Below are 23,295 nucleotides of genomic sequence, written 5' to 3' on the forward strand. Positions count from 1 at the left end.
GTTTGTACAGGGAATTTGGAAAAGTTAGATTTAGCAGGAGTTAAGTTTTTCTTGAAGCAAAACAATGTGAAATATGACCAGATAGGTTTGCATGAGGAGCCTTGGATATCATCCTAAGATATTAATGTTATTCAACAGAAAATGGGGAGTCATAAAAGGCGTTTTAACGTAGAGGAGATTTTGAGTCTGTGGGAATAATTCTTACTAGTTGTCCAAAGCTACTTTGATTATACCTACTAGGTTCTTTAACTACAGAAATACAACTGTGCAGGCATTATAACCCATTTCTTTCTAATCTAAGTCTAAATGTTTGAACGATATTTTCAGGACCCAGGAAGTCATTGGAATATGTACTGTAAATGCATTCTCTTCAGCTGGTAAGAGCAGTCCACACCCAGGGCACCCTTAATGGGACACCTCCTTCCACAAAGGGCTAGACAAAAGTTAGTGTAAGAACATGTCTCCCTTTCCAGTGTGAGATCCTTGGGATTCAGTTTGTTCAGTTCGGTTCGCCAAATAAAAAGAATATTATATTAAAAAAAAAAGAGAGAGGGAGAACATTATGTAGGCAAACGGGAGACATCCTTCCTGACCAAGGCTCTACCATGTGATCTTGAGTAATTCACTTTGATTTGTTTTTTGCATGAGTAAAATGAGGGTCTGTGAATAGATTAGGCAAATATTGGCCACGTGAATTGGGCTCCTCCCGTGCTGCAATCACATCCTTCCTTCCCTGAGCCTCCCTTCAGCATCCTTCTCAACACACACCTCAAATCAGTCATGGCAGATCAACTGGAGATTACACGTATCACCCGGAGTTGGACTAAATAATCTAGAGCTGAGTCCAAGTCCGATATTTGGAAATGTAGAACCCTGTATTTCTGCATGGGCCAATACACATAATGATAAAAAGAGAAAAAAAAAAATGAAGTTGTCACCAATTTCATTCTACTTAGCTCAACAATTAATGTCCATAGAAACAGGAGTAAAGAAATCAAATGGCGTATTGCACTGGGAAAATCTGGTGCAAAAGATCTCCTTAAAGTTTTAAAAAGCAAAGATGTCACTTTGATGACTAAGGTACACCTGACCCAAGCCATGGTGTTTTCACTCTCCTCATAGGAGTTCAAAAGTTGGATAGTGAAAAAGAAGAAAATTTGATGCAGTTAAATTGTGGTATTGGTGAAGAATATTGAATATACTGTGGCCTGCCAGAATGAAGAAGTCAACTTAGAAGAAATATGATCAGAATGCTTCTTAGAAGTGAGGGTGGCGAAACTCTTTCTAGCTTACTTTGGACACGTCATCAGGAGGGACCAATCACTGAAGAAGGATATCAGGTGTGATAAAGTAGAGGGTCAGCAAAAATGAAGGAACCCTTCAACGAGATGGATTGTCACAATAGGCACAACAATGGGCTCAAACATATCAATGATCATGAAGATGATACAGTACCAGGCAATATCTTATTATGTTATGTTATACCCAAGGTCACCATGAGTTGGTGCCACTCACTATACTTATGAACACCACCACATATTTCCGCTGATAACGGCCCTATTTAGGAATTTAGGAATTTGCAGCAGCCTGGTGAAAACAATCAAGGACAATCACTTTGATCTATCATCACCTGTGCTGAAAGAACAATCCTGCCCTACTTCCTCTACCTATTTTCATAGAGGTTGGCTATTCCAAATTCCACGGTTAGGAAATGTTATCTTGGAAATATGTAAGGGTACTGATGAACATAGTTAGGTCCTACAGCCTAATAAAAATGTCCTATAATTTGGGGATCAGACAGATGTGAATTCAAATCCTATACCCAATATTTTCTAGCTATGTGGCCTTGGGCAGCTCCTCTTAGCCTTAATTTCCTCTTCTGCAAAATGGAGTTAGTAGTTATCTGAGCAAGACTGTTGTGAGAATTAATGGGAGGCATAGGAAAGCTCAGAAATTAGCTCAGAACAGGTGCTTCATAAATGGAAGACACCATCACCATTGCTCGATACCATCCAACTTACGTTTCACGTACAGGCGGCCTATCACCTTAGCAGTTCCGTATCTGTTGGACACTTCACATACATAGCTGCCTGAGTCTGAGGGACGTATGTTCTCAATAAGCAGCCCTGTCATAGTCTTCTGGAACCTTCCAGAGAGCTCCAGAGGCATGTTGTCCTTTAGCCAGCGGTAATCTGGCTCAGGGTGCCCAAGCGCTTTGCAAGGCAGCTCCACGCGCTGCCCTGCCATGGCTTTGCGATGATCAAACCCATCCAGTATGGTTGGGGCTGAGTTCGCTGGATCTGTAAAAAAAAAAAAAAGAAAGAAAAGCTCTTAGAGGCACTGAACTAGGAGCTGACATGGTCATTTGGAATTCTAAGGCTTCATGTATAATTTAAACTCTATACATCATAGCAACCATTGATACAAATATTTAAGATTTTGTACAGAAACAAAGAGCTCTATTCATACACATTACTTCCACTCAAAACTTTGGAAAAGTATGAATGTTGGTAAGAGCTTCTGTTTCTCATTCTTGGTAAAGAACTAAGAAATTCAGAATCATCATGCATCAGTAGGAGTAGTCAGCTCTGGCCAACGATTGGGTTGCCTTATCATAACTGGTGGAGCCCTGGTTGCATAGTGGTTAAGAGCTACAGACGCTAATTGCAGTGTGAATCCACCAGCCACTCCTTGAAAACCCTATGGGGCAGTTCTACTCTGTCCTATAGGGTCGCTATGAGTCAGAAAGGACTCAACAGCACCTAACAACAACAACATCACAACTGGTGTTAAAAAAAAAAAAAAAAAAGATTGACATATTTCTATGGGTACATTGGGAATTTCACAAAAAGTACTGCCCAGTGTGGAATGTAGCCAAGAACAGATAAAGAGAATCAAAGGAGACACAGTGGAGATACCAAAAAAAATATTGCCGTCGAGTAGATTCTGATTCATAGAGACCCTATAGGATGGAGGAGAACTCCTTGTGGATTCAAACTGCCAACCTTTTCGTTAACAGCCAAGCTTTTAACCCTTGTGCCACCAGGGCTCCTCAGTGATCACAAAATTGTGCAAACCCTCTTTGTGACAAGACACCTGTTAACCATGGACTCAAAGTTTACCTTGTGCAAAGAATTTAACTTTATCCTAAGTAATATGGTGTTTGCCTTTGTTTCCCGAGAGGATAATCCTAAACCTTTGGAGTTCTTGAGTAATAGAGGTACCTTTATCTTGCAAATGAATGGGGGCTAGCCAGGCCATGTGGGCCACCAGGTAGCCTCAGGAAGGAAGAGGAAATTGATTCATTTATGCTAAGGCTAGCCAAATGGTTAATTTTCTACTACGTATGTCCTCTTTTCTATTTAAAATCTCCATGTAACAAGCCAACGATGAGACCTCCTATTTGTCTGAATGGAGCACAGTGGTTGAGCATTCAGCTGCTAACAAAAGGTTGGCAGTTCGAATCTACCAGCTGCTCCTTGGAAACCCTATGGGGCAGTTCTACTCCGTCCTGTGGGGTTGCTATGAGTCAGAATTGACTCAAGGCAAGGTTTTTTTTTTTCTGACCAGAGGGGTCTCCCTGTATGCATACAGATGAACTTTTCAAATAAACCTGATAGACTTGAATTTCTTTTGTGCTTCAATGATTTTGACACTGGGAAAGGTCAGACTTCCCTTTCAAAAGAGCAATGTAGAAATCATTATTTAGCATAAATGAAATTTGTTTCTCAAGAAAATAAATTTGACACATGGCTGTTGAATTTGAAAGTGTTTCATTTATTCAGCTAACAAATATTTGTTGATCTCCAAGCACAGGAGTAGCAAGGAGTTAGCCATTAGAGACACAGTGGAGAATAAGACGAGGAAGATGCCCTCTTGGAGCTTACATTCTAGGTGGGTCACTGCAGGGGCTGGACAAGCAATGATCAAGCAAATAAATAAAGATAACCTGGATGATAGTAAGTACAGTGAAGGGCATAAAAGAGGATGGAGAGAGAGTGAGCCACCGTGCGCGTTGGGTGAGAGCGGAGGCAGGGGCCATGGGGAGATTTTAGGTCATAGTTTCTCCGATACCTGAGCTGAGATGGAGGAAAGAAGACAGTCAACAAGGTATGGCCAAACCTACCTGTGTGTCTTTTAAAATAACTTTAAATCTCATTTACAATGAAAATCATTTATCTTTTCCTACAAAGTTTTTGAGAATATTAGCCTGCACTCAGTTTGCGTCCTCATCTTTTAGCATTAACAAATTTCTCCCTTAATGACTTTGGTTAAATTTCCATTACAAAACATCCTAAGCGTTATTTGCCAGACATAGATTCTCACGTGAGCCCTTCAATGACAGGTGACTCTGTTGACCCTTCCTTTCTTATAGCTGTCACCTTCCTTGTCTTCACCTCCAGCTTTAACCCCAAATCTTCAGTCTTATTCGCTGGCTACCCTTCTGCTGATGTATTTGTGGATTATGCTCAGAAACCCCTCAGTTCTCTTTCACATACGCTCCCCAGGCAATCTTATTGGGTTCCCATGGCTGAAGGCTCATGACTCCTATCAATTTTTAAGACACGATAAAGCACTCATAAAAAAAAAAAAAGTAACTTTGTTTTCTCAACCCTTTCTCAATAGCTAAATTTGAAAGTTAATATTTAATGAATCAGAGTGGAGATAAGCCAGGTTATATGAAAGAGAAAGACAGGCTTTCAGATCATTATCAGTTTATCTTTTGGTTGGAGAAATGCTTATTTTAATTGTTTTGCTAATACTGAATTAATCTTACAGCAAGACCCCTGTGATGGTTAATTTTATGTGTCAATTTGGCTAGGCTATGGTTCCCAGTGGTTTGGTCAAACACTAGACTAGTTGCTGTTTCACAATGTAATGTAATATAATGTGATCAACTTCCATAATGTCATCTAGTGTAATGTAATCAATCAGTTGAAAAGGGAGTTTCCTTAGAGTGTATTCTGGTTCCAGACTATAAAGAGATATTTTGGCAGAATGAACGCTCTCTGTCTCCACTCTGTACTCTTGCCATTGCCTGACCTATGGTTCTTGGGACAAAAGCCTATAGAAGTCTCCAGCTTGCTGCCTGACTTATGGATTTTGGACTTGTCATCCCTCATAATCCCACATGCCAATCCGTTGAAGTAAATCAATCAATTGTTCTCTCTCTCTTTCTAATATATATATATATATATATATATATATATATATATATATATATATATATGTATATGTGTGTGCACATATATATGTGTGTCTCTGGAGGATGCTGACTAAGGCAATCCCCCAAAGATCCTTCTCCCTTCTTATCAGTGTCGTTATGACATTCTTCTTTAATGCCAACAAGACCTTTTATAGGATATTCTGAACATGTATAATATCACATTGTCAATAAAGCTACTATGGACTAAGATGACAGATACCATTCATTTTCTAATTCATTTTTCCTTATAGATTTTTCAAGAGAGTTTATTTTTATTGTACTGGTTCATCTTACCCTTAACAAAGGCATGGAGACATAATAACTATAACACAAGGGAGAAAGCAACAACTGACCTAAAAAAGAATAGGTAAAGAAGAAGAAATATTTGCAAGTTCAGAGGAGAATTAATGTTAAAAGAATTAAAGTCAAAGAATTAAAAAATCAAATTTTATTTAATTCTAACTCGTACTTTTCCTGGACTATGAAGCACAGATACGTTTTGGTTATTTTAAAAAGGTGAAGAGGGAAGAGAAATTCAGATAGAACATTATCAAGGATAATAAGTGGGTGTTAAGGGAACCGTATATTTAATTACTTCCTCCCCATTAAACAACTTTCTATCACTACTCCCTACACAGTATCGTTACAAATAAAGTAAGATACCCTTCAAGTGTCTATCACAAATAACCGTTGGTTAATCTCATTCCATTATTATATCCTTGTACAATAGTAACCACACAGAACAATTTTACATTCTAAAGGTACAAAGACAAAGGTCAGACATCTTGCATTTGCTTGTCTAATACTAAGTTAGGTGTTTCATACTTCTAAGTTACTTCACGAAGTGCTAATGTATCATTATGTGAATGGATTGCTTCGTTGTTTGACAGATAGGCTAATGGCAAGCCAACTGTGAAGATTACTCAAAGGGTTGATAATGTCTCCAAGTATAAATCCCATAAAGGGGGAAAAAAAAAAAACATATCTGATGTGAAAACCAGAATAGAATCAACTGCTTCCAGATTTCGTTCACCTGAGAATGAACCTGGCTGGGGTTAGAGTGGCATGAATATCATTTTAACTTTAACTATTGAGTCAATTCAAACTCATACCCTGGTGGCATAGTGGTTAAGTGCTATGGCTGCTAACCAAAAGGTTGGCAGTTTGAATCCACCAGGTGCTCCTTGGAAGCATTATGGGGCAGTTCTACTCTGTCCTATAGGGTCGTTAGGAGATTTTAACTTTAGGTACAGGTTATTTCCCAACATTGTTAGTGCTAGTATTGCGGAACAAAAGGTATGATCCATACGGCCATGTTTTCCTCCCTCTGAGCTTTGAATGAAAGTAAACATGATGGTAGTGGTTGGTACTGTCAATAACAGAATATCTAGGGCAAGGAGTTGTTATCAAAACGGAAGTCATATTAGATCAAAGGAATTTGGAATTTTACAAAATGTGAAATGACTTCTCTTAGAGTATTTGTATTGCATTGTATTGGCATTGGTTTAAAAGGCTTTACAGTTTGCTAGAAGTGAGAATGGTGAGACTTTGTCTTTCTTACTTTGGACATATCAGGAAAATCCAGTTTTTAGAAAAGGACATTGTGTTTGGTGAAGTGGAAGTCATCAAAAAGGAGGAAAACCCTTAACTGGATAGATTGATGCAATAGCCTCAATAATGCACTCAAATATACCAATGGTCATGAAGTTGGCAAAGGACGGGTCGACATTTCATTCTACTGTACATAAAGTCACCATGAGTCAGAGTCGACTGGGTGACAACTAACAATAAAAACAAATTTGACAAAATATTTTGGGGAAAAAAACAAATTTCCCAATTTTGGTTGTCATCTGGGGACACTAATGAAGAAATACCAGAAACAGCAAACATGGTCTGGACGAGTTTTTACCTGATACAAAAAGTCTAGCGCTGTTACTCTGTCTCGTCTCCCCAGTGTATCTATGCCGCGTGATACAGCGGTAGTTGTACAATCCGTCTTCATTCTGTACATCTTTAATATACAAGGCTCCCGTGGATGTGAGGAGAAATCTAGATCCTGAAACACAGAAAGATGATCACCTGATTAAATGCAACGAAAGCAACACAACGACATAGACAAATCATTGAATCATTGTTTTTTACCTGAATTAACTCATGCAAAGGCTACGAATAGGAGTGTGTGTTATTTTAAGTGTCCAATCTATTTTCACTGTTTAATGAGCTGAAATTAGAAGCTTTTAGTAAGTATGGAATACAAGTGTATACTTAACACATCTAATCTCATAAATTGATTCTTTAGGTCACGTATTTATTTTACAGAAACCGTATATAATTCCTACGTAGCTAAGTAGCAGATTGTCTTTGAACATCATCTTTCTCTTTGAATGTCACAAGTTAAGCAAGTATCAGCTTTCTTTTACAAATTTTTACCTCAATAAAGTGTAAATTTTGTCCTCAATTTAAAGTATTTCAATAAAAGCACAAAAACGTGAGCTTACAGCAATTAAGATATCCCACAAACTTCCCAAGAAAGCCTGCTTTATTTTGTCATTAAAAAAAGAAAAAAAATTGCCATCGAGTCGATTTCAACTCATAGCGACCCTATAAGACAGAGTAGAACTGCCCCACAGGGTTTCCAAGGAGCACCTGGTGGATCTGAACTGCCAGCCTTTAGAGTTAGCAGATGTAGCTCTTAACAACTACACCCCAGGGTTTCCTTTATCATAATAATAACCAACATTTATTGCTATTGCTAAGATGAAGACCAATTCTTCCTATATTCAGTATTTCAGATTATTCTGCTATATCTTAATCATTTATTTTAAATCTTAAATCTATTCAAATAATAAGACAATTGCTATTTTCACTTTAGGGAGAAAAAAGTCCAGCCTAGTCATTTCTCCCTCATATCAGCATTAGAACCCTGTGTGTTCTTTGCAACTTGTGATTTTTGCCTGGACAACTCTAGTTTTACAAAATTGGCCAACATTAATAGATAAACGTCACTGTTCATTTAAGAAGGATGCGAATGGCTTTCCCTTTGAAAAGAAAAATGTCTAAAGACAATTTCACTGTTCTTTTATAATTTGGCGATAAATAAAGGCAAAGCTACTCAATGGCAGTTATTGAATTTCACAGTGGGTGACTCAGTCCACACCCTGCTGTGCTGGGCTCTTTCTATGGTATAGTTCTATATGTAATTCCATTTGAAAAATAACGCCATTTTGTCTGTTTGGGAGAAAACTACATTGCCAAAAGAAAACTCCTTTTATTGCTTGTTTTCCTTAGGTTCATTTGAACTTCCTTAGGTGTATGTTAATCAGAATTTTAATTTTCATCAGAAGCACCAGGAGTCTTGTCTTTGTTATTCTGAGGTCTCAAATACTTTAGCTGTAAACACAATTCCTTCAGTCTTTAGTCATTGCCTGGTAAGCCACCATTTGTGAGGACTATATTTTATTCACAGGTTAGTTGCTCAGATAACATAAAAACAGCTTATTATTTCTTATATAGTATAAGAGCAATCTGAAAGGATGTGGATGTGGGGGGGGACCCCATTAAAGAACCTAAAACAAATACTGACCCAGTGTAAGTGCCTCAAAGGAGCGAAGATTAATTGTGAAAAACAGTCCAAAATATCTTTAAGCAGCATTTCAAATTAAGTTTTAAACCATTCCATTTAGTTGCTATTTTAAAATCTACTATAAATATGCTAAATATTAGAAATGCTGAAAAATCTCCTAATGCTGTATATTCTAGATATTTTTGCTTCATCCACTCCCCAAAATGAAAACAACTAAAAATATCTTTTGCCACTTGTTATACGTCATCATGCTCTAAGCATTTGTTGCCAGTGTATATTGTATACAATTGAATCCTGTTTTCTTTCAATACATTTTGCATACTTATATAATAAGGCTTTAATAACCAGTTCAGAGTAAGAAAAAGGAGTGACCAAAAATGATAATGTATGTATTTCCTGTCACCTTTCTAACAGGGCGTGTTTGCATTGGGACTGACAGGCCATCAGCAGTGGCATAATGGAAGTGGAAAGCATTCTGTGTGCAGTTCTGCAGAAGCATTAGAAAGGCACAAGGATGGAAAGAGTGTGCATTTATTACCTGTCTGAGTCCTGACAGGATGCTCTTCTCCAGGCACATTTAATCTAATCATTCACTTTGCTGCTGTAACTTTTTTTTTTTTTTTTGATTCACCTATGTAACGTGTTTGTGAGGTTCAAAAAGCAGTTTGGCCTTTGTTCTCAGTCCTTTTGAGCAGGGCCACACTTAAGGCTAATGAGTGGGGACTGACTAGACCAAGTGGGACCACCTAGGGGTAAGATGTTGACTAAGCCTCAGGAGGTATGATGTACTCTATTGTGGCCATGTGGGGAGTTCAATAAAAACCGGGAGACCTAAGGCTCAGAGGAGCTTCCTGGTTGGGGATCATGTACGAGATAGAGGTAGTACATCCTTCTTTGGGACACAGAGGCTCCGTGCTGTACCCCTCACAGACCGTAATCCAAGTATTTCTTCATTTGTATCCTTTTTGGTCATAAGAAATCTGTAGTTATAAGTAAGGTATATTCTCTGTAAGATTCTGTGAGTAGTTCCAGCAAATAATCAAACCCACGGAGGCAGTGAGAGCCTTTTAACTTGTGAGCTCTAACCAAGTTCCAGGTGGCTAGGGTTGGAGAGAGAGTGCCGCCTGGGCAGTTGGTACTGAGGATGGAGAAATGGGAAGGTGAGGGCCGGATCAAGCTCCACATTTGGGGGACTGGATTCATGCCGATCCTGACCATGATCCTTACCAGGCAATGATATTGGAATCTGCCCACTTTGCCCTTTACTTAGTGTAGTACTAAATTGGACATGCTGTTTCAGAAGAACCTGGACCTTTTGTGTCCTCTTGAAAACATTTTCTGTGCTATTCTGAGGTGCTCATTTTAAAAAATGGGGAAGGAGTTGACAGAGTACTCAACTTAATTTGAGCTGTCAAACTTCTCATTTCTCATTAAAACCGGTTGCTGTTGAGTTGACTTCTACACCTGGCAACCCCATGTGTGTCAGAATAGAACAGTGCTCCACAGGGTTTTCAACGGCTGATCTTTCTGATGGATATTTCCAGGCCTTTCTTCCCAGATACTTCTGGGTGGACTCGAACCACCAACCTTTTGGTTAGCAATAGAGCATGTTAACCACTTGCACCACCCGGGGACTCCATTTCTCATTGAAACCCACCTCAAAATTGATCAACATTTAAAATATAAAGTAAGGATAGAGGAAGAGTAGAAGCCTTCAGTTAAGAAAAGGCCAGACAGCCCAGAGTCCTCGGGCATAGTCTCAGCTCTAGACATAACGTGGAACTCTCAGGAGAAAACCAAGTACAAAGCCATCTTGTTGGAGCACCAGGTGTCTTCACTCCATGGTAACAAGGAATCATTTTAACTACACTCCTGCCTCACATCACCAGCAGTTTTCATATCATACATAATAGTTTGTTCATATCCTTATACAGAATTAAAGGATGTGTTTCTATTAAAATAGGCAAATGTTAAGATGTAAATTAAACTGTATTAAACTGCAAACACACTCTTTCTCTCTCTCTCACACACTCCCCCCCCCCCCCATACACATGCCTTGCCTACTCAGAACTTCCTGGCAGCATACAAGTGTGCAAAGCCAAATTTAAACTTTTATAGGTAACATTATTTGCCTTGGAAAACTATTAGCATTTTAGATGGAAACATTCCTAAAATAGAGTTCATACTTTTGTCATCTTAAATACAGTGCAAATCAGAGGCAGCTGAACAAGAGTGAGTGATTTTTACATATGTGGTTATCATTGTTGGACATCAATTATTGAGCTCCGCTGCTCAGTTATCAGAAGCATGTCTCAGAAGTGCACTTGGCTTCTCAAAATGTGCCCAGTGGTGTTTAAGTCCCTGGCCCTGCTTTTAATAACTTTTCTGCTCTCTCCTTTACTGTCATAGTTCATTTTTAAATCCATCTCTTTCCTCTCTCATTTTACTATAAGCAGCAAGGAGAAACCACATGACCCCTTTAACATCTTGCTTAGAAATCTCCTCAGCCAGATATCTAAGTTCACCATTTACAAGTTCTACCTTCCACCAAGCATTTGACCATAAATCAGGCAAGTTCTTTGCCACTGCATAAAAAGTATCATTCTTCCTCCATTGTCCAATTACATGTTCATCATTTTCTTTTAAAGCCTTATCCAGAAGCACATTTAATGTCCACATGTCTGGCAGCATTCTGTTGCTGGAGCCATGAGTATTATCTAAGACAATAGAGGATTTCTCTACAGCTCTCCTCACTTCATTCTAAGCCCTCACCAGAATTGCCTTTGATGTTCATAATTCTACCAAGAATCTCTTCAAGGCAATGTAGGCTTTTATTATTAGGCACCTTAAAACTCTTCCAGCCTCCACCCATTACCCCATTCCAAAACTGCTCCTACATTTTAGGTATCTGGTAGAGCAGCACCCCACTCTTCCAGTACCAAATTCTGTCTTAGTTACCTAGTGGTGTTATAACAGAAATACCATGAGTGGCTTTAACAAACATATTTTTATTTTCATACAGTTTAGGAGGCTAGAAGTCTAAATTCAAGGTGCTGGATATAGGGGAAGGCTTTCTCTCTCTGTCAGTTCTGGAGGAAGGTCCTTGTCTCTTTGAGCTTCTGCTCCTGGGCAATCTTCACATGGTTTGGCATCTCTCTTCCCCCACCTCTGCTTGTCACCTTATACTTAATCTCTTTTATATCTCAAAAGAAATCAACTCAAGATGCACCCTATGCTAATCCTGTCTCATTAATATAACAAGGAAAACCCATTCCCAAATGGGATTATAACCACAGGCAAAGAAGTTAGGATTTACATAACATATCCTGGGGGGGGACACAGTCAATCTATAACACTGCATATAAGAGAGAGAAAAGAGGAACTCCTCTGAAGATAAAATGTCCATCTTGAGTGGCACAAATGATAAAGCGCTCAACTACTAGCCAAAAGGCTGGTGGTTCGAACCCACCCAGAAGTGGCTTGGGAGGACAGTTCTGGAGATCTGCTTCCAAAAGGTCAAACCTTGAGAACCCGATGGAGCAATTCTATTTCGCACACATGGGGGCACCATGAGTCGGAATCAACTTGGCGGCAAATAAAGACAACAACAACAATAACCAGAGCTGCAGCCGTTGGGTACTTAGTGTGTGCTGCCATTCTTCTAAATGATATGCACGTTTTGATCCATTTAGTTTTCCAAATGACCCCACTGGGTGGATAATATTATTCTTATTTTTACTGATGTGCAATGCAAGGGACAGAGAATTAAGCGACTTGCAAGTGTTCAAAGAAATACCAGCGTCCATGCCAGGACGATGCCCAGGTCCTTTGGCTCTGAGCCCACGCCCTCTCCAGCTATGGTCCCCAGCTTCAGGTCATGGCCCCAGTGTGAGGCAGCCAGGCCTGGGGCAAGCGGGAGCATAGCGTCAGGGGAGCAGAAGGAGTGAGCACAGAAATACATTTAAGCTAGCGAAGCCACGGAGAGGAGCGTGTGGCATGTGTTGAGTCTGAGGGGCTTGCAACAGCATCTCTGCAACAGACAAGTTTGTAGGGAAGTGCATTTTAGGGAGGACAGGAGCTTGGTTATGATCCTACTGTGTCATTTAAGGGACATGCTGGAAGATGGGGATAAAAACTAGGCTGGACACAGAGCTTTGGACCAAACCATTCACTTCAAGAGCCTTCTATGGGAAAGAGGACTGGAACCAAGAAGCCTCACAGGAGGGCAACGGCAGAAAAGGGCCAGCAAAGGACACATCAAAGGACAGATGGTAAGACAGGGGACCTAGGACAGCAAAGTATTGTGAAAGCCAAGGGAGGAGAGAACGTTCAAAAGGATGGCACAAACAGCCTCAGCCCTGTGCCATCTTATCAGCATAGTCTGAAAAACCTATGCAACCTCAAAGAGCCTCAGCTGTCTCATCCGTACTATGGGGCAATATTACCTTCTTGGCAATGTTGTCATATTAAATAAGAACATCCATGTAAGTGCCTGGCAGAGAAAGGCACTCTACAACAGATGCAATCTATAATAAAATATAATGGTAAAATAGCCTATTGGCTAGAGCAACAAAAACATTAAATGTCTAGTTACTCAAAGCTAGAAATGTACAAAATGAACACAAAGAACACTATAAAAGATTACCAGAGGACATAACAGAAAAACTGGACAAAAGGAGAGACATACCAAATTCTAGGATTAGGCAATTGAATTAAGGTCAATTTTCCATAAATGAAATTAGTTACATTTTAATAAATTTCTAAACAAATTTATTTAGAATTTAACCCAGTCGGTGAAAATTAAAATGAGATGTAACTTTCATCTAAGATAGAAAAAATATATATAAAATAGTTGATAATATGCAGTTTTTCAAAGCCTCATACGCATCAGAAACCTGGACAATGAAAAAGGAAGAGCGAAGAAGAATCGATGCATTTGATTCATGGTGTTGGCAAAGAATACTGACTATGCCATGGACTGCCAGAATGAACAAATCTGTCTTAGAAGTACAGGCAGAATGCTCCTTAGAAGTGAGGATGGCGAAACTTCGTCTCACGTACTTTGGACATGTTATCAAGAGGGAACAGTCCCTGGAGGAGGACATCATGCTGGGTAAGGGAGAGGATCAGCGAAAAAGAGGAAGACCCTCAAGGAGATAGGTTGACACAGTGGCTGCAATCAGAAGTTTGAACATAGCAATGATTGTGAGGATGGCACAGGACCAGGCAGTGTTTCATTCTGTTGTACATAGAGTCGCTATGAGTCAGAACCAACTTGACAGCTCGTAAAACAACAGTCTTGACAAGGGTATGGGAAAATGAGCAGTCAGGAACTGTCGTGGGAGTGAAGATGCAGCAAGTCTTTTTTTTTGAGTACAATCTGCTCGGATATTTCAAATATAAAAATTGCATATATTTTGACCCTGCTTTTGCCGTTCAAAGCTTCTAGCCTGCAGAAATACTTAGATATGTGCACACATCGATCTATACACAGAAAGTGCACTGCAGTGTTCTTTCGAAAATAAACTGAATAAACCAGAATGCCAACCAAAGGGTGAATAAATAAATAAATTAGGGAACGTCCCTACTAGGCAGCCATCTATAAGACTGTAACATAGATTTAAGGTCGCTGGGTGGTACAGGTGGTGTGCTCTCAGCTGCTAACCTAAAGGTTGGCAGTTCAAACCCACTTAGAGGTACCTCAGAAGAAAGGCCTGGTGATCTGCTGCTGTAAAGATTACAGCCAAGAAAACCTCTGGAGCAATTCTACTCTGTAACATATGGAGTTGCCATGAGCTGGAATACACTAGATAGCAACAATTTTTATTTGTGGGTTAAGGTAGATACACACACATTCCATGGGAAGATCTCTAACACATTATATGAAGTGATCACAGAACAATACAGAGTGTTAGGTACCAAAGCCGCAAAAGCATGTGTGTCTGCTTAAATCTGTGTATGTACTAAATGCAGAGAGAGGAAGGGATCAGCAGATATCCACCAAGATGCTAACTGTGATGGCCTCTGTGTCATGAGTGGGTGAGCGGAGGGGACCTGGGGAACTCTGTGCTTTATTTCATACCCTCACGTATTTGAACATCTTATAAGAAGACTGCATGAGTGCACTACTTGTGCTGTTGAAATTTGTTTTGAACAAGAAGTCTGTGAGTGGTCAGCACATGGATACAGTAGGCGTAGCCCAATCTCAGGTGGGCAGCGTAGCAGAGGAGGGACTGACATCTAGAGTAATATTTACGTTGGGGGTAAACGTGTCCAATGAAGGCCTTTCATTTTGCTTGGTTTCGTGCAGGTAACTCTGGGCATGCTTAAAAGCATAAAGAGAGGCTTCCAGAACCTTCTCTGGTCTTTGTAACCCCTTCTCTCCAAACACCTAACCCTAAAGTCTAACCCCCAAGGAGCAATTCTATTCTGCACACGTGGTGTCATCAGGAGCTGGAATCGACTTGACGGCAACTAACAACAACAAGGTCTAACCCGCTACATAGTAGCTCTTCTTATCTTCTTGGACTGTTTGGTAACACACAATTTCACACAGAATTGTATTCATTCTAGGCGGTTAATGTGTGTCAGTACCCTCTCCGGATGGTTCAGCAGTAGAATTCTCACCTTCCACGCAGAAGACCCGGGTTTGATTCCCAGCCAATGCGCCTCATCCAGTCCCCACCTCTGGAGGCCTGCATGTTACTAGGATGCTGAACAGGTTTCAGCAGAGCTTCCAGGCTAAGAAGGACTAGGAAGAAAGGCCTGGTGATCTACTTCCTAAAACAAATCCATCAAATTCTATGGATTACAACAGTCCAATCTACAGTCAATCACAGGGATGGCACAGAACCAGGTAATGTCTTTTTCTGTTGTGCGTGGGATCTCCATGAGTCAAGGGCCTACCTGATGGCAGCTAACAATAACTGTGTCTCTGAGGACAAAGGAAAATTCTGCTTGTTTGCATCGGTTACCTGCTGTTTCCCTCCCACCTTGCACAGTGCTGATGTAAATGCTTGTGTGGCTATTGATGGCTTACATATTTTTTATTTTTTTCTGAAGACAGGCTCAGTGCAATAGATGTCTAAGGCATCAGATTGAAGCAAGTCACAACCATACCACTCCTCCTAATCTTTTGGGGGGGCCTGTTATGTTTAAGAGGAGCCCCGGTGCTACAATGGATAAGCATTCAGCTGCTAACTGAAAGGTCAGTGGTTCAAACTCACCAGCCACTCTGAAGAAGAAAGATGTGGCAATCTGCTTCTGTAAAGATCTATAGCCTTGGAAGCCCTGTGGGGCAGTTCTGCTCTGTTCTATAGCGTTGCTATGAGTTACAATGGACTTGACAGCAATGGGGTACAGGTTATGTTCATGAAAGTATCATCAGAAAATCCAAGGAACCCCGAATTTAGACTTGAACTTCCTGGAAGAAAATTGGCCAGAGATAATGACACTACGTCTTGACACGGGCCATGATCAGTGATCCCAAAATTATGGTCTGGGTTTGATAGGTCAGGAATACTTACTTGGCACATGCATGTTTAAATTCTCTCAAAGTAATTTCATTACGACGTTCTTATGTAAATAAAATTCTCTCAGTGAAATTCTCCTGCAGTTAAATGAGGTTCAATTATACACTACTAATTTAAGCCCGCATTCCGACTGTATACCTAATTACCCTATTTAGGTTGTTAATGATCAGATCTTAGCTCTTGAATAGATCTTCGAGGCTGTCATTAATCTTTGCTCTAGTTAACTTTCTGCTTATTTAAAAAAATAAATCCTTAGAAAAAATAGAATTTGATCTTTAAAGGAATTATTTTAAAGATTTTTTTAAAAAAAGAACTGAAGAAGCTTAAAACACTTGAGTTTATTTATTTATATGATGAACAAGAGAGTTTTGGCCACTGACCTCTCAGAACATATCTGTTAGTGGTAGAGAGAGATAAGAAGAGTAAATAGACAAGGAAAAGACTCACAAGTTGTGATAAGTGCTTTTAAGAAAATTAAGACATGGAGGCTGAGACTAGATTAATAGGTGGGCTGTCTACTCAAACATGCCAGCAGTCATGAAGATGGCATGGAACTGGGCAAAGTTTGGTTTTATTATACATAAAGTCACCATGAGTAACACTTAAACAGGAGGACGAGGGTAAGAGTATCTAATGAGGTTATAGTTCAAATGAGATGCTAGAATAAGAAAGTGTTATCCATGGAAAGAGTAAAGAACATGGTAGAAGGGATTGGTGGTGTTGTTGTTAGTTGGTTCCAATTCATAGCCACCCTATGTACAACAGAACGAAACACTGCCCGGTCCTGCACCGTCCTCACAATCGTTGTTACGCTTGCGCACACTGTTGCAGCCACTGTGTCAATCCACCTTGTTGAGCTTTTTCCTCTTTTTCACTGATTTTCTACTTTACCAAGCATGATGTCCTTCTCCAGGGACTGATCCCTCTTCCAAGACAAATTTGTTTGTTCTTTTGGCAGTCCATGGTATATTCAATATATTCAATATTCTTTGCCAACACCATAATTCGAAGGTGTTAATTCTTCTTTGGTCTTCCTTATTCATCGTCCAGTTTTTGCATGCATATGAGGTGACTTAAAATACCATGGCTTGGGTCAGGTGCACCTTAGTCTTCAAAGTGACATCTTTGCTTTTCAACACCTTAGAGGTCTTTTGCAGCAGATTTGCCCAATGCAATGCATCATTTGATTTATTGACTGCAACTTCCATGGGTGTTGATGGTGGAAGCAAGGAAAAAGAAATCCTTGACAACTTCAATCTTTTCTCTGTTTATCATGATGTCACTTATTGGTCCTGTGGGGGGTAAAACTGTGGTATGTTCAAGGAACTGGTACAAGCTACATGTTAAAAGCAGAACTGACAGAACATAGAATTGACAGGAAGTAGTCTTGGCCTGGATGCTGGGGTGACCAGGGGAGGAGAGTGGAGGTAATCCTTTGATTCCAAGCAGAAGCAGCTGAATGGATGGAGAAAGCCTTTACTATAGGGAGAAGCCTTGAGTTGGGGCACTGTTTGTCCATGAGCGATCGATTTTAGACTTCTGGAAATTCAAAGTGGCCCTTACGGAGATATAGGAAAAGAAAAGAGTACCAATAAAACTGCTGACTGTATCAGGTTTACCAATATTCAGAAGAGGTACATCCACATGCTTTCCTGCCCCACGGGATGTCTGCATTTTGAAGCTGAAAGGGAATGCATAGTTCATGTTGATCAATCATTTCAGTTGTGGCTGTGTAATATTGTGACGATTTAAAAAGCAGTGTGTACAGGATGGGTTATACCTCAATATAAAGAAAACAAAAATCCTCACAACTGGACCCATAAGCAAAGACATAAAGAAAACAATATACAGGTGGTATTCAGTGATTGTAGGAATCATAAACATGGTTCATGAATGACCATAGTGTGGGACATACAATATTCATGATGCTTCCTGGAAGTAGTGAGTGTGATATTGTTTCTTGAAGAAAGGAATGGCTGCAGTAGATGGTTAGAAAGGAAAGATGAAACTACTCAGGGTAAGGGGCTAACAAGAAGGTGGCAAGTCATCTATCTGCGTGCAGATCACAGGGCCAGGCCAGGAGGAAAGGGGGTGAGTTGAGGAGAGAGAACTTTGTACGCTGCTTAGAAGAAGTGGTGAGGGGTAAATGGAGGATGTGGGGGGTTCAGGGGTTGGTGCTAGGATGGTGGTAGATGATTTTCAGATTCAGATTGTGGGGCAAGAAGTAAGCCAAATAGCGGTGGTTTCACAGGGAATACTGAGAGCAAGGAAGATGCTGAAGATGTTTCCAAAACCTGGGCAGCAAAGATAGATGACCTGTGGGTAAACGCACCAGGAACATGAGGATGAGGCAGAAAGAGGTATCTCTGGGACATCCAGTCAGTTTTGCTACAAGGGATGGCTCAGGTATATAGTATGCCAGTCCTTAAGGAGAAGCTCTGGCTTTAGGATCCAGTTCTTCCTTTTTGTACTCCTCACTCTTCCTCTCTTCCTCCCCGACTGGATTTAAATTTAACTGAAAAAGTCTAAACCACGCACATACACCCCTAAAGTGGTCATCCATGTGTCCATCATCCAGAACTGATCATTGTTCCCATTTTGATCATTGTTAACATTAGTGTTTGTCATGGATTGAGTTACAGCCCTCAAAGATATCTGTTGACTTGGCTAGGTCATGATTCCCAGTATTGTATGATTGTCTACCATTTTATCATCTGATATGATTTCCCTATGAGTTTTAAATCCTATCACTATGATGTAATAAGATGGATTAGCGGCAGTTATATTGATAAGGTCTGCAAGATTAGACACTGTCTTAAGCTGATCTCTTTTGAGATATAAAAGACAGACGTGAACAGAGAGACACGGGGGCCTCATACCACCAAGAAAGTAGTACCGGGAGCAGAGCGTGTCCTTTGGGCCTGAGGTTCCTGTGCTGAGGTGCTCCCAGACCAGGGGAAAACTGATGACAAGGACCTTCCTCCAGAGCCAACAGAGAGAGAAAGCCTTCCCCTGGAGCCTGCACCCTGAATTCTGACTTCTTTACTGGGCTGTGAGAGAATAAACTTCTCTTGTTAAAGCCATCTACTTGTGGTATTTCTGTTACAGCAGCACTAGATGACTAAGACAGTGTTATTTGCTTTATTTTAATGAAAGGAAAAAAAACTTCACAGAAAAATTAGATTCTTCTTTTTGCTCCCTCCCATCCTACCCTCTCCTAAAATGCAGAAATTCTGTGTCTTCCAAGGTTTTTATTATGCCACACACATACATATATGAACTTCACATTGTAACGTTTTGCATTTGTTCAAATTGAAATAAACAGCTAATATGGAAAAACTTGCATTTTCCACCCAACTTTATGTTTTCTTGAATCTCTCCACGTTGATATAGAGACACCTAGTCCACTCTTTTTAATGAAAATATAGTATTTTATTGTACAAATGGAGTCCGTCAGCGGTGCAAAGGGTTAACATGTTTGGTTGCTAACAGAAAGGTTAGAGGTTTGAGTCCACTCAGAGGTGCTTTGGAAGAAAGGCCTAGTGATCTACTTCTGAAAATGCAGATACTGAAAACCCTACGGAGGAGAGTTCTACTCTGACACACCGGGGATTGCCTTGAATCGGAATCGACTCAGCAGCAGCTGGTTTTTGCCCTGGTGGCACAATGCCTAAGCTGCTAATCGAAAGGTTGGTGGTTTGAACCCACTCAGTGGCTCCAGGATAGAAAGGCCTGATAATCTGCTCATGTAAAGATTACTGCCTAGAAAACCCTACGGGGCAGTTCCACTCTGTTACATGGGGTCGCTATGAGCTGACAATCAACTCAAAATCATTCAGTAACATGGACGTAACCCATTCTATTGGCTGGAATGGGAGTTCCATCAGGATATATTCTTCTGTTTTTTTCATTGGTGAAGTCTAGCACTGAGAACAGACAGAGCAGGGTGCATATACAGTAGTTGCCCATTAAATGTCTGCTGAATGTATGAATGAAGCCATTCATTCCGCTGTTGTTGCACGTGAAGGTTGGTGCTAATTTTCCACTATTACAAAAATATCTCCCCAAACTTCTGCAAAGCTTCCTAGGGACACATGTGAATCCCTAATATGAATACTTAGAAATGTGATTACTGGGTTGAGAGGTTTTGTGTTTTTGGTTTTATTGGATCCTCTGAAATGTTATATTACTTCTTAACAGCTTGGCTTTGCACGCTGCAGGTCACCAATTTGGCTGAGGTGATTGGTTTTCACTTGAGCACCGAGGGCAGGGTCTTATCGGTGTCACTTATTTTGCAATTCCCCTTGTTCCCCTATCACAGCCTTGCACAGTGCTTGCCTTTCCTTCAAATCATTATATATACTATTTGGAGCCCTAGTGGCATAGTGGTTAGGAGCTCAGCTGCTAATCAAAATCAGAGGTTGGCAGTTCAAATCCACCAGCTGCTCTACTCTGTCCTATAGGGTTACTATGAGTCAGAATCGATTCGATGGCACCTAACAGAAACATCACACAAATGTAAACTTAAATACAATGTTGACTATATTTATTTTCTTTTTAAATTTATATTTGCATGCTATCATACATTAATTATGTGTTCTACGTATTTATATTCATCTATTTATTTAATTGGAAAGTCCATCAGAAAGAAGGGGTCAAACTATTCCAAATAAAGAAATAATGCTAAGCATAAATTAAAAGAGAAGAATTATTGCATTTGAAATGTAGATGTTGGAGAAGAATATTGAATATCACCAAGGAATGCCAAAGGAATGAATGAATCGTTCTTAGAAGAAACACGAGGATGCTCCTTTAAAGCAAGGATGGCGAGACTTCGACTTTCCTACCTTGGATACGTCATCAGGAAAGACCAATCACTAGAAAAGGACATCACAGTTGGTAAAGTAGGGGGTTAGCGGGTTAGCAAAACAGAGGAAAACCGTCAATGAGGAGGATGGACCCAGTGGCCTCAAAAATGGACTCAAACACACCAATGATCATGAAGATGGTACAGGACTGGGCAATGTTTGCTCTGTTATACAGAAGGTCCCATGAGTTGAGGCCACCTCGAACACAACTAACAGCAACAACAAATTAAGAGCATACAAAGATTCAAGAAGGGGACAGGAAGCATCTTTGGGTTATAAGGTGTTGTCATCAATGCTAGCCTTGATATTGTTGAGAACAGTCATTTTTTACACAGGTTATGAGTGTTATCAACAAGCTCGAGCTGTATCTAGCCCTATCGCACCAAATCACTACCGCCACCAGATGAAATTTAAACCAAAAAAAAAGAAACATTGGTGCCGAGTTGATCCTGACTCATAGATAAACCTTAATGAATGTAAATCACTGTGTTCAAGCAATATCATGCTCCATTAATTACACGAGCTTGCAATTTAATAACCACATAGCCTTGCAGATCTTAACACTGCTCTTTTATTTCATTGTGCCTTGGGCCAGCTCACAGGTAAATAGAAATAAAATAAAGCATTTGAAATGGCATACACATTTGAGTAACATATTTGTTTTTCATTGTAAAGTGATTCTTTACCGGTTTTGTAACCTCCCATAAAAAAATTAAAAGGAACACACATACAGGACATTAAATCTCTTTACCAATTTTCATGCTCTCAGACTTTGGTAGAAGGCAATTGTACCATGCACAGGGTTGTTTCCGAGATTTACTGTGAAGGTTAATAAACACTACTTGCTGCAGAGGCACTGGCATAGTGGGGGGCATTGAGCTGATGCACGCTCCTGTCACTGCTTGGAGAACTCTGGCACCCCCTGCTGGTCATTCTCAGGTCCAGCAGGGAGGATGGGGCCGCACACACACTCCGTTTCAGAAACACAGCTCTGGAAACGCTCTCAGAAATAAAAGTGGTTTCTTGTGAAACTTGCTGACTTTTACACTTCCTCATTAATGATACACGATTTTTTTCTTTATTAATCTATAACCACTTATGTTTACTCTGTGGGCTCTGATGGAAACTAGTGATAAGCAAAATTCTATTTTTCAATGGCACCATGTCATATAACTTCTCAAGCTAAACTACATACATTTCTTTTCCATTATTATTATTATTTATTGATGCCAAAAAGTCTAATGAATTTTTATTTAGGATATTGAGATAACATTTTTCCTTGAATTAATTTTTGATATTTTTACTTTTTTTTCCAGATAGTTTAATATGGTCAACAAATCAAATGTGGGTTGTAACATCTTCCATTTCTGATGATAAAAGACTAATTCTTTAAAAAATATTCCTAGCATAAGAAACCTAAAAATGCTAGATTAATACATCAAACATCCATTTAAATGAACAGCAGAGTTCTCAAGTAAGAAAAACCCCTAGGGATCTGTAAATAAAGAGCAAGATGACCACCCTAGAGCAAAAAGCTCACTGCTGCTATAGGTGCCCTGGGGAATTTGTTCTTCTAGGACACTGAGTTTTAAGAAGAATGCGGGAAGAAAACAGAAGGCTTTAGTCCTACTACGTGGAGAAAACCTTTGCAGAAAGCTATCACCTCGCTGAAAGAGATGGCCTGAAGAAAACCACAACAAGGAAAACAAACCTTAGCAAGAGAATTCAATAAGAACACTTGCCTACTTGCCTCCCCAGCCTAGGCTTTGGGTAGGAAATGTGTCTAACCACAGTCCTGGCCTCTCCAGGTCTGGGGTTGCAATTTATCTGTCATTCAGTTTGTTTGTTGGTAGCTTGTGTGTTGCTGTGATGCTGGAAGTTATGCCATCAGTAATTCAAATAACATCAGGGTGATTATGGTGGACAGGTTTCAGGGAAGCTTCCAGACTAGAACAGACTAGGAAGAAAGGCCTGGTGATCTACTTCCTAAAATTAACCAGTGAAAGCCCTATAGATCACAACAGAATGTAGTCCTATATAGTGCTAGCTGGAATATGAGCCCCCTAGGCTTTAAGGCACTCAAAACACAGTGGCCCTGACAATGGA

The 23,295-nt window shown here is 40.0% G+C and overlaps 1 protein-coding gene across 2 annotated transcripts in view; it reads right to left on the reverse strand.

The window, feature by feature from the left end:
* Positions 1 to 23,295, reverse strand: part of DSCAM (DS cell adhesion molecule) — a 774,401-nt gene that overhangs the window by 352,280 nt on the left and 398,826 nt on the right. For both annotated transcript variants that reach the window (XM_023559109.2, XM_064279473.1), the window contains exons 3-4: positions 7,116 to 7,262; positions 2,022 to 2,300 (exon numbers count right to left, since the gene is read on the reverse strand). In XM_023559109.2, coding sequence (XP_023414877.1) covers positions 2,022 to 2,300; positions 7,116 to 7,262 — 426 coding nt within the window. The remainder of the gene's footprint in view (positions 1 to 2,021; positions 2,301 to 7,115; positions 7,263 to 23,295) is intronic.

This window comes from Loxodonta africana, chromosome 2 (assembly GCF_030014295.1).
Source record: "Loxodonta africana isolate mLoxAfr1 chromosome 2, mLoxAfr1.hap2, whole genome shotgun sequence".
NCBI lineage: Eukaryota > Metazoa > Chordata > Mammalia > Proboscidea > Elephantidae > Loxodonta > Loxodonta africana.